This window comes from Anarrhichthys ocellatus, unplaced genomic scaffold (assembly GCF_004355925.1).
Source record: "Anarrhichthys ocellatus isolate YVR2014 unplaced genomic scaffold, GSC_Weel_1.0 scaffold2, whole genome shotgun sequence".
In the NCBI taxonomy this organism is placed as follows: domain Eukaryota; kingdom Metazoa; phylum Chordata; class Actinopteri; order Perciformes; family Anarhichadidae; genus Anarrhichthys; species Anarrhichthys ocellatus.
The window spans coordinates 17,810,087-17,821,779 of NW_022280032.1; the positions used below are offsets into that span (position 1 = coordinate 17,810,087).

General features: G+C 40.5%; 3 protein-coding genes across 5 annotated transcripts in view; 1 reads left to right on the forward strand and 2 right to left on the reverse strand.

Annotated features, from left to right (window-relative positions):
• ada2a (adenosine deaminase 2a) overlaps positions 1-2,391 on the forward strand; it is a 15,919-nt gene extending 13,528 nt beyond the window's left edge. For all 3 annotated transcript variants that reach the window (XM_031869696.1, XM_031869706.1, XM_031869715.1), the window contains exons 8-10: positions 729-886; positions 1,026-1,228; positions 1,323-2,391. In XM_031869696.1, coding sequence (XP_031725556.1) covers positions 729-886; positions 1,026-1,228; positions 1,323-1,413 — 452 coding nt within the window. In that variant the 3' untranslated portion in view covers positions 1,414-2,391. The remainder of the gene's footprint in view (positions 1-728; positions 887-1,025; positions 1,229-1,322) is intronic.
• ribc2 (RIB43A domain with coiled-coils 2) lies at positions 854-4,891 on the reverse strand. Its single transcript, XM_031869727.1, has 7 exons — positions 4,711-4,891; positions 4,509-4,590; positions 3,702-4,007; positions 3,488-3,606; positions 2,907-3,125; positions 2,641-2,807; positions 854-2,533 (listed from the first exon to the last, which is right to left on the reverse strand). Exons 1-7 carry the CDS (start codon positions 4,825-4,827, stop codon positions 2,464-2,466), a joined length of 1,080 nt encoding a protein of 359 aa, XP_031725587.1. The 5' UTR covers positions 4,828-4,891; the 3' UTR covers positions 854-2,463.
• Positions 4,892-6,197: 1,306 nt separating this feature from the next.
• The window catches only part of LOC116393991 (uncharacterized), an 18,333-nt gene continuing 12,837 nt past the window's right edge, over positions 6,198-11,693 (reverse strand). Inside the window, exons 14-21 of the mRNA XM_031866741.1 lie at positions 9,824-10,010; positions 9,273-9,470; positions 8,983-9,097; positions 8,238-8,423; positions 7,942-8,079; positions 7,676-7,768; positions 7,388-7,558; positions 6,198-7,163 (exon numbers count right to left, since the gene is read on the reverse strand). Coding sequence (XP_031722601.1) covers positions 7,044-7,163; positions 7,388-7,558; positions 7,676-7,768; positions 7,942-8,079; positions 8,238-8,423; positions 8,983-9,097; positions 9,273-9,470; positions 9,824-10,010 — 1,208 coding nt within the window. The 3' untranslated portion in view covers positions 6,198-7,043. The remainder of the gene's footprint in view (positions 7,164-7,387; positions 7,559-7,675; positions 7,769-7,941; positions 8,080-8,237; positions 8,424-8,982; positions 9,098-9,272; positions 9,471-9,823; positions 10,011-11,693) is intronic.

Consider the following 11,693-nt stretch of genomic DNA (forward strand, 5'->3'; position numbering starts at 1 on the left):
ATATATATATATGTATATATATATGTATATATATTCACACCTGTAAATAGGCTCGACAGTTTTTAACTTTTTTTTTGTTCTACTTTTTTTCAGTTTAGTTTTTTATCTTTTCAATTAATCCTCAACACCACTTATGCAAGAAGAAGCTACTCTTTTTTATGTCTTTGTCTTTATTAGTTGCATGTTTTCAAACAAAAGGAGCTTCACACTTCAACTTGACTCAAATAAAACATCATTTCCCAACAACTACATTTTGTCTGGTGAAAGTGCTGAGTGGCGAGTAACTCAAGAAAACCACAAGCCACAGTTGCTTTGGAGCTAAAAATGAAATGTCAAGCCCCGTGTGCAAGTCATGTGAGGACACAAGCAGGTTTTTCAGGTTATATTCCATGACAGCCATAGCTTGTCATTCATTTGAGTTAAGATTTACTGTGAATTTTGAAACAGGTCATATCGATGTTTCCGAGAATGAGTCATGAGAATTTACCTCAAAGTCATAGAAATGTATTGGTAGACATGTACATAAACACTACCTTTAGCAAAAGTGCAAAGCACAATGCCAACCTTATCATAAACACATCTGTCCGATCTTTTTTGTACGATTCCAAATTGTTACCAAACAAAAGAAATGAAATGATTACCAAGTCTTTCAAGAACCATCACATTTTGTGTTAATAAAACATCCCAAAATACTAGCATCCATTCTGATTTGTCTCTACTAAATATAGATCTGGAGGGCACAGATGTGGACCAGAACTTGTTGGATGCTCTTTTGTTGAACACGTCCCGTATTGGCCATGGGTTTGCTCTGCTTCGCCACCCAGTGGCCAAGGACCTATCCAGAAAGAGAGGGGTGGCTGTGGAAGTGTGCCCCATCTCCAACCAGGTCTGTCATCTTGTACACCATACTGTACACCAAAAATACTTACTAGTGTAATACATCAAATACTATCAACCCAACAAGGCTGTCATTTAATTTATCGTGCATCTTTTAAACAAATATCTCCTTTCCTTTCCTCGTTCAGGTGTTGAAGCTAGTAAATGATATGCGAAACCACCCGGCAGCTGCACTGATGTCAGAAAACCACCCAGTGGTCATCAGTTCCGACGACCCTGCCATGTTCCGCGCCTCCGGACTCTCTTATGACTTCTACGAAGCGTTTGTGGGCTTTGGTGGGATTAGATCCCATTTGGGCTCCCTCAAAGAGCTGGCTATGAACTCTATCAGGTGAGGTGATTTACAAATTACAATTGAATTGTGCGTGAGGGCCTCGCATGCCTCAGCAGACCGCTCACTGACATCTCCATCGTCTGTCCTTCAGGTATAGTTCTTTGACTTCGAAGCAACAGGAGAAAGCCCTGGCTCTGTGGCAAAGAAGATGGGATAAGTTTGTCTACGAAAATGCTTTTTAGAAAGAAACTGTTTGTTTTTTTTGTTTTTTTGTCTGTCGAGCAATCTTCAAATGCCTTCATGCTGCCTTTGAGAAAGCTTGTAGCACAGGTCAATTATGAATGGTAATGTGGAAAGCAGTGCTCCACAGGGAAGCAGATTTTTGGAAGCAACAAATATGGGACAACAAAGCTTGTTTGGGGTCAGATATTGTCCTTTCTTGCAAAAGAAAATTTGGCATAACACAGTCGGTAAAGCACCGGGATAAATAAGGAAATAAATAATGACCGAATGTCATAGAACAGAGCCATTCTTAATGTTATTAGTAACACCTGTGCTTTTCCTTCTACATTTGAAAAAGGACTATTCCACGCTGCCACAACGTGGAGGTCGGCTGTATCCAGTAAATCAACTGGCCAGTGTGAAACAGCCCTGAGCTACATTTAGGGGGATTACTTGAACTACACATATGAAATAGCTTCAACCCAAAGGCATCTTGTTATGTCTAGTATTATTACGTTTTGTTTTTTTAAATGTAATTGCACTTTAAGACTCAGGTTTGCATATGTTTGTAACAGTGCCAGGCAGCACTGCTCAGTGGTTGAGGTGCTAAATATTGGTTGGTTTCTCTTGGTAGTGTGTTTGTGGTTTGCCTGTGCTTTGTAAGAGTGTAATACTTAGCTTGTTACAATGGTGGTTGTATCCTGTGGGCTTTGAAAGACACAGTATAATCTTTACTTAGTTTTAAAGTTGTTTCCATGAATGTAATTAGATTTTTAGTTGTTGTAGATATATAAAAGGTCATAGATGACCATTTGCTCATGTAGGCACATTTTATATAATCTATGAAAATAAAAATCCCTAAGAAACTAAAAAAAAAGTGTATCATGTGTGTTTTAGACTATATTTTATATATGAACAACTGTCATCATCCAGACATATTCAAATGTTGTCAACCACTGAAATGAACTTTGACATAATTAAAAACAACTGTTGATTTACGGTTTGCGTAGTTCATTCCGTGTTCTTCTCACGTTCCACCATTATCGGTACTGTGATGAGCCAGTCATCCATCATCTGCTGCAGGTGTTGAATTTGGAGAAGAAGCTGTCGTCAATGCTTCCTCTTTTAATGTCCGGTTTCCTTCAAATGACAGCAGGTCAGAAACGGAAGTGAGACACCATTTATTTTATGTGCTGAAATATACACCGTGTGTGTGTGTGTATAACTGAGTGAATAATGCCACTGACTGTTGTTTGTGTGTCTCTGCCAGCTTGACATTGGTGCTGTCCACTTGTCGTCTCAGCTGCTTGTTCAGTTTTGCCTGCTGCCTCTCCATGAACAGAGCTGTCCGAGCCGAGTCCAAACGGACACGATCGTGTTGCTCCTCGTCTTGCTTTTTCTCCAGGTCTGCCCTCTGCAGATGCACAGATTACCCAGACAGACGACCAGTGGACAGTTGTTTGAATGATCAAAAAGAGCATGTGTTTTGAGTGTCATTTGTTTCCCCTTTTACCTTTTTCTCCTCTATCTGATATTTCTGGAACTGGATGATCTGCTGCAGGCTCTCTCGAGGTGCTCTCCTATCACTGCTGGGACAACTACCAGGCACTCCCACCATGCCCGAGGTGGGTTCGGCACCTACACCCGTCAGCTGTCCTCGCAGATGGTTCCCGGTACCCGTTTGATTGCCCTCGTCATTACGATCCCCTCGCTGGCAACGCTTCTCTTCGATCTTTGCCCATCCAGAGCCAGCAAAAAGGAGAGAGTGATAGAAAGTGTTGTTACTGCACCTCCAATTCCAACACTTTAAAAAGACCAAAGCACACCACATATACCCACAAAACATGCATGGTGTCATCACTTTCAAAACTGATGCAACCAAAGAATACCAAATAGTTTTCTTAAGAGGGATCTCCTTTGAATGCTCTTGAATGCCGTTCAAGGCCCATGCAATTCAAATATATGCATTTCAGAGTGTGTTTCTAAGCCTCCCATGTTGCTTTAGGGATTTGTTGTCAGAAGTAATATCAATGTGTTAGATAGCAAGTTTAACCACCTCCATCTGACAGTCTGAGCGATTACCAGGGGACTTACCTTGGCCAGATTGTACTCTTTAGTGGCCATAGCTGCTGCTTTTCTCCTCTCCACCTCAAGGCTCTGAAGCTGCAGAGCTGTGTTGTCCATGTCTTCTCTGCTTTGGTCATAGCGCTGCTCTGTAGAACAGTGGAGGTGACGAGGTGAGGTTATGTTTTGCGTGCGTGTCTGTGAACCGAGCGCCTGCATCCTGGATGGGATCAGGCAAACCTACCCTCCAGCTCTCGTTGATGCCTCTCTGCTGCTCGCTCACTTTGCTGCTGAATGAGCCACTCTCTGAGCTGCTCCTTCTGCCTCCGCCGCCGGCTCTCACTGTCGGGATCCTCGCCCACCAGGCCAGGGAGTGTCATCTGTGTGTCACCTGGGTCTGCTTTCCCACAGCGGTCTGGGGCTTTCGGGTCAAACTCCCGCTGGTCCCGACGTTGGTAGTCGACAATGGCCTTTTCCATCGCACGCCTCTCCTTTACTTCTCTGCTATGGAGGAGGCAGGCTACTTTGCTATTATGGAGGATACCAGCATCTGTATGGAGTACACATTCAAGGATTCCAGGATCATTTATTGTCGTTATAAAACAACGGGTTGCACAAGGAAATGCAGCTGTAGCCTGTTTGCTCCTCAAGGAAGAAAATGTGACAAGCAAAACAAAATGGAAAAAGAAGGTAGTGCATTCCTGTAGTGCATTTTGAATTTGCATTAGAAGGAACCAAACAATTATCTGTCCAGATTATATGTCCGACATCTTAACATTAACAATTCCACATCAGGGAAACTTTGTCCAAACGTCCCAACACACATCACAATGCACTTTATTAGAAATGGTGACTAATTGATGTCCAAAAGTATCATAATACACAACACAGTGGCAGTAATGTGTGTGGATGCTCATGAACAGACACTGTGTTTTATCAGTGATACTGACGAAAGCTATTTACCTGTAGTCCATCGCCCTATCAGAACACATGATACTGACTAAATCATTGAGGTCAGTCAACATTAATTAGGAACTATTAACAAACTCACCATGAGCGTTTTGTTCCTCTCTTGCTGCCTCTTCTTGTTTCTCTCTTTCTTTCATCTGCATGTTTAAGGCTTCCTTGTCAACCTATTGATCGTGACAGCACAATAAAAAATGCCTGATAAGAACAAAGCATATTATACAATAGCATTATTCATGTGGTGAGCATCCTATCGTCACAGACACAAACACCTAGCGGTAGCTTACCCCGATCGTCCTCACTTTGTCATTAAAAATCCGTTCCCGTCTTTCAGTCTCTCTGTTGCGACACCGCTGCAGATTCATCTGAGCGACGCGGTCTGAGAGTAAATCATCGTGAAACATGTCGGCTGCAATAGAGTATGTTACGGTGTTAAACTTTAAATGGACCCACTGCAAGACACACTTGGATACTTTGTTTATACACACGGGTTGCTAAGAAACCAGATTTTCGTGAGCGTTCGTGGGACTTCGTCTTTTTCCGGTGTAACTGAAAAACACGTGCATATACTTTGGTTCCACCTTCAGCTTGAACAGAGGTCTAATCAGATCAAATGATTATATACACTGGCCATCACATGAATTCCGAAACATTTTAGATTATTACATTTTTGACATCTCTTAAATTTGGTTACCAAAGCATTGTTACCTCAAACACAGCATTGGCATTTCTGTTGTGCGTCAATGTATCTGTGTTGAAATGAGTCTATATTATAGACCATGCTTATTTGTTGGTCACTGTCCTGAGTAAAGTGGTATGTGGTGGGGATCACGAGTTTGATTCCTTGTGATTTAGGTGAAACCCTGCATGTACCTCCACAGTCAAGTGAAAATTGGCACTTTTAGTGACACCTGAACTTTCCTATGGTATAGAGCCATCATTAGACCACCATCTCATTTTTTTATTTTTCAAGAAAAGGGCTTTAGTTTTTCAGATACCTCATCTGGAAGTAGAACAAAAAACAACCATGTTTATTCATAATTATGATAACCAAAATATTCTATACAGCAAAATACAGCAACAAGTGATGAAATTGATCAATATTTTTGACTCACCCCAGAGGCAAAAGAGTATAATGATATGAAAGAATAAAGCCACTCTGGAGATGGTGTAAATACATAGTTTTCATTGGAGGAAATTTCCCACAGACAGCATTTTAAAAGAAAGCTTTTTTTTAAATGTAATTTAAAAGTCATAGTATAGTATGTAAAAATAATACTCATGGCGTACTATGCCATAAAAATGTCCAAAAACTTTAATTATAAAACTCTCAGTATAGTATGTCATAAAAAATGGCAATGTCAAGTTTGCTGTAAAGATGTCATTAAGAAAGTCCCAGGATAGCACGTAATAAAAAAGGTCACAGAATAATGCACACATGCTTTCATAATATCACAGTTTCTCACTCAGTTGCGCAGTTCAGCTCAAGTCAGTTCATTATAACCTGCTGATCTGGCTTCTTTCTGTGCCCGGAAAGCCACATAAAAAATATATATATTTCTCCAAATAACAGTCTGGTTTCAGTAAACGACTCCTCACACTCTGAAAGTATGTTGTTGTTGTTGATGGTAAACTTTTCAAGGATGATCATTGCAAGTACCTCTTCTCCAAACTTCCAATGAACACAAACACACAACTGAGCTTTATCGTCATGTTGACCACTTACGCAGCTTTTAGACACGACAGGCTAGAGCTTCCCTTTTTTGAAAAATAATTCAAACAACCAGTTTTATGAATCATGTTTATTTCCAAATAATAAAAAAAAGGACAATGATCAACATTTGTTCCCTTTGTTGGCCTCCACTGAGGTGTGCTGTAAATAAAAAGACTACCAACCCCCATGTAAATCCACAAACTAAGTCCCAAATATAGCTATCACTCTTCTGGACAAGGCTCCCCAGAAGAAATGAAGGCTGTGGGTAATTATATTCTTAGAACACATCAATATCATTTTTTACACTCAATGTAATTAAATAACACATAGTTTACACAGATAGTTACTTTATGCATATCTTTTCAGGATTACATAAGTAACAAGACAAACCTTTAATAATGGAAAAAAAAACAGTGTACAGTAGATTTAAACCTGTTGGGAACTCAGTCATCCACAAAGTCGTCTTTGTAGAAGGAGGCTTGGTTAAGCTTTTGAACTCTGCACTTGTTACACCTCTGCACTGCTGTTTACTCAGCACTTTCATTATTTTCTTAATCCACTGTTATACCTTCATTGACCTTTATTCTATTTACATTTCCTTTACCATGAGTTGTGTTTGACTTTCTCTGCAGAGAGGATAAATACATTTTCAAACCTGAGATTCACCCAAAAGCACCAAACATATTGCATAAAAATGCTTCCAGATGTAGCATTTGTAATAACTGGGCAATTGTTATAGAACTAAAACCTTAAATTTACATTTTATCATAGCAATGATGCATCTAACTAATAGCATTTATTCACTTCTGCCATGGAGGGAAGCAGGCAGACACAACTTTATTTAAACAGCAAAACAAACAAAGCTTAAACCCACACACACACACACACACACACACACTCACACTTTTAAAACGGCTTGATTATGTGTTGGATTTCCCATCTTTGGCCAGAGCATTCCTGTATTACAAGTTTGCCGTTTTTAATCTCCAGACATCTCTTTGTCTCTGTGTTCCTCATTTCTTTGCCCTAGAAAAGACAGGTGTCAAGATTTAAGAATGGGGAAGCACAGTATGTCATCTTAAAACATTCAGACAACCACAGTCAATACTTTGAGTTATGAGTCAGCCTGAACTCATCCACTCTAATTTCAAACACACTGACTTTCACCAATTATTTTACTGAGATAAAACTTCCCCTTCCTTGACTTTCATGTACTTTGCTTTGTGTTTTGATAATAGTTGAACCTGTACCTGAGTGAAGTTCCAGTAAATCCCCATTCCTTTCCGCACAGCCTCTTTGCAGTTGTAAAGGCCAGGCTCTGTATCATTTTTCCCAATGTCAGTTAAACACCGGTTGTCATTGTACCTATGGGACTTGATGCCGCCGATATAAAGCTCACCGTTTGAGCGATAATAGGTGACCTGAAAAATATTTTTAAAAAGTTAAGCAGCAAGCAGATTGCGCATTTAAATAAGACAACAGACAATACTGCCACTTGTATTTTTTAAGAGACAACCCTTTTAAGCTGCTTCACTTACTTGAGGTGCATAGTAGTGGCAGCCGTAGGCGATGGGTGTCTGGCCTGGTACTGGGCCTTGGTCTAAGCACATATCAGCATCAAGATTCTTCAGCTATAAAAGGGGAAGTTCATCATTTTGTCAAACACAGAGAAAATGTATCGACCACTATTACACGTGGGAGTGAATCATTAGAAAATAAATGAACGTGGCAATGCACACACCCACTGCACACCGCTGTACTGCCTCTACTACACAAACAAAGCATGAGATAAAACTTAACTTACTACGCCATAAGCAACTAGGTTGTCCAAGGGATCCAATTTGGGATACACATTTTCCAGGTACCATTTGAAAGGTTTGCATTTTAACGTTTCCCTGAGTTTTTTCCTCTCTGAGATGTCCCCGATGTCAATTCCGTGATTCTGCAGAGAATATGGAGTGACATGTTTGTGATATTGTAACTTAAGAAATTCAAATGTGCTCATAACTAATGATGTATGGACTCTCGGATGTTCATCCTGCACCCTGTGTGTAGAAGCATGCAGCATGCCAAGAATGGGCATCATCGTTTTTGTTCTACCTCGAGTGGCACGTTCCATGCCAAGTTGACGTTGTGTTTGTATTCATCCATCCAGATTTCTGCTACCCTCAGGGCGTTTCTCCTCATGGCTTGGCTCAGGTCAGGCATGTAGGGCTTGTGGGCCCTCTCGATGTGAGCGATCTTTGAGCATGGAACTACTTCAACACTGCCTCCACATGTCCACACCTGCATGAGCAAAGAAAGAGCTCATACAATAAAACTGAATCATCAATTGTGTCAATGCAAATAAGGAGCTACTTAAAAGTTTACAAAATGTGGGCAAGCAAGCAAAGCAAAGTGGATGCTAGCTGTAGCGGCATTCTTACCACACACACATGAAAGTGGTGTCAATCTTCTCATCCAGGCTGTCAGCAAGAAGCGAAATTAAATCATTGCACATTTAAGGATTCCTCTCACTTTTAATTTTTACAATCTGGCTTCAATTCACCACCTCACCAACTGCGTCGCCAATTGCCCCCGTTTCCATAACGTGTGTATGCATGTGTCCTCTACAGGTGTTCTCCCATCGAGTGGTGGGAGAACAGTGGTTTCCCGTGGTTTCTCAGGCCCGTTTTGTGCGAACAAGACGGTTGTAAATGACACCTCTAGTCATTTCACAGAGTGAGAGGGGTAATTGTACTGAAGCCAGGATCTGCACTCTTTCTTGCTGCAAGTTGACCTGGGACTGCGTCATAAGGTGTAAGATTTGTTAGATGTGCGTGTTAGACAGGTGATGCTTACTCACACGAATTCCCAGCTCAACATTTTCTCCACCGTACACTTTCATGCCTTCATCGAGGACTCCAATTTCTCCTAGATACTTCCTGTCAGCTACCAGGATCCCCATGACAGATGGACTTCTGAGGTGAAAGAAGACAACGGTCGCAACTGTATAATTTACATCAGTATTACCATTAAAAGTCAAGCTTTTAGATAATCAAGATCATCTCATCCAAGATACGATTAATGAGACCATGGTGTTATATTTGTTTTTCACAAATTGGAACAAGACTTACTGATTTCACTTTAACTTACTTTCCAGGCAACGAGCCGTCTCCGAGTTTGTAATAGTCGTCCGAAAACCCCTCGTACATGCACCATAAAGCCCAGTCGAAGGCGTGTGCTGCTGGAAAGTATTCAGCAACCCTGAGGTCATCAAAGTGGACTTTGTCGAACACTGGGGACGTCACCACCGTCCGGTCACCTTTGATCTGTGTCAGCAGGGGTTCAGCCCTGCATGAGGGGAATGGAAGAGAAGCAGTTCTCACATCACTGTACCCTTCTGACATTTACTCAGCAACCAGTTAGACTGCTGGTTCAATACTTCACCTCACCAGAGTCAGTTTGTACCTTCTGGCGGTATGGACACTTCCCTATGTAACCTTTTCAAATGAATGTCTAGCTATAATTAACATTGTGATGTCAGTACTGGGGAAAAGCTTGAGAATTTCACTTTTTAAGTGAATTGCAAAAATGAAGGTTGTTTAGCGCAGATGCAACTAATGTATCATGTTTCAAGTCTTTTACTAGAAATACTACACATAAATCATAGTATAATAGGATTTCTTTTTTTGCCACATTCTTACCACAGCTCATGGACTTCAATGTGCGCGTCCAGTATGGCCACCACGTCAGCAGTAGCAGCCCTCCATCCAGAAACCCTGGCATATGAAAGGCCTCGCTGCTCACTGTGCTTCACTCTTGTAATACGGAGACTCGGGTTCTGCTGCTCGATCATCTTCACGTACACGTCAAGGTCCCCCTTCAAGTCGTCTGAATTGAGAGGAAAATGTGGGCTATATGTTATGTAGTTCCTAGCAAGTTCAGACATGGCAGAGATAACAGTGTGCACACTGATTACCCAGAATGCAAAGCCGATTTGAGAAGATTTTGAGAGGGAGCCACAGTTCTGATCATAGACCTGCCTCACATGCTCACAAACTACAGTAGGCTATTTAAATAACATTTTTAACGTTGAGTTTATGTTGTGACTGTCTGATTTTAAGCTGTAGTTAGTGATGTAATGGTTTCATTATACTGAGAGTTGTTTCTGATATTTGATTTCACTCATTGTCTGTAAGCAAGTTAGGATGGACACAAAAAAAAGAGAAACAACATTCAATATATTGCAGTCCAGTGCCACACATCCACAGCCTTGAATTGACTAAATGCGTTACATCATATTGTGTTACATCATATTGGGGTTTATGTGCTCATAAAGGAATAGTTCAACACTTTTGGAAATATGTTTTTATTTGCTTTCCTGCCAAGAGCTAGATAAGAAAATCTGTACCACAATTATGTCCGTCTGTTTAATATAGGGCTACCGCCAGCACCTAATTAGCTTAGCTTAGCATGAAGACTGGAAACAAGGAGAAACAGCTAGCTTTGCTCTGTCCAAAGGTTACAAAGTCCACCTGTAGCAGAAACTCTAAAGCTTACAAATAAACACATTATATCTAGTTTGCCGCTTTTACTCTTTGCACTATAAACGATTTCACTGTAGAATAACAGTAAATTACTGGCAGCAAGGATTTGCTGCCAGTAATTAATTTACAGATTTTTTATGGTGAAGCTACCTTAATTTACTTTTACGGTATCTTACCGTATACTGGATTACATTATGTGATGCTAGGATAACTGGGTTTTACGGTGATTTTACGGTATATGCCAGAATGTTACCGTTTATTTTCAAAGGGTAATACAACCCAATACTTTTGCATTTAAATCCCAACAAATAGAGGAATAACAGACATTCGATACATAATTGTTGCAGTTTAATACATGTTCTCAAGACAAATAATAAAGGGGCATTTGTATTACATCACAAAACTCACAATGTACTGCATGTTTAGAAGAAAACAAATAAAATAATAAAATCTTTAATGACCGGCTTAACTGAACTCATGAGGGTAACCTCAGACCAGTAGCGCCGAGATCACAAAGTGGCCGATGGTATGCTACTGTTGTTCAGCGGTAGGTACCTATCTCTAGAGTGGTATGCCAGTACTTTTCCAACGGCACACTGTTTTCTGATGGCAGGTTCTGCTTGAAAGTAGTAGTCTACTGTCAGACAGGCACACCAGTGCCGTCTCTTGATGCACATGCATATTTAATGTAAATTGGTTTGATTCACAAACAGTGATGCCGTAAATGTATTTTTTTGACTTTATTGACAAAGTAGCGCAACACAGCATCTTAAATAAAGGAATGTATCTATTTTATCTCGTCCATTTTCTTGTTCGGATATATGAAAGGCTTTTTAAATGACAATAAAGTGATTTAGTATCTGCTGATGTGCTCTGAAACTGATATTATGGCCAATGTATGTATATATACAGTATATATACAGTATATACAGTCGCGAGAGGTCCTGAATCTAACACATACCACTCCAGGGATAGGTACCTACTGCTGAACAACTGTAGCATACCACTCCAGGGATAGGTAAATACT

What these genes read in the sequence shown, in the direction of transcription:
- ribc2 (XM_031869727.1), bottom strand. Translation starts at nt 4,827, where the DNA reads ATGTTTCACGATGATTTACTCTCAGACCGCGTCGCTCAGATGAATCTG. An exon ending in AGAGGAACAAAACGCTCATG is followed by an intron (nt 4,008 to 4,508) that starts GTGAGTTTGTTA and finishes TACTCCATACAG; the next exon opens with ATGCTGGTATCCTCCATAAT. An exon ending in AAGAGTACAATCTGGCCAAG is followed by an intron (nt 3,126 to 3,487) that starts GTAAGTCCCCTG and finishes GGATGGGCAAAG; the next exon opens with ATCGAAGAGAAGCGTTGCCA.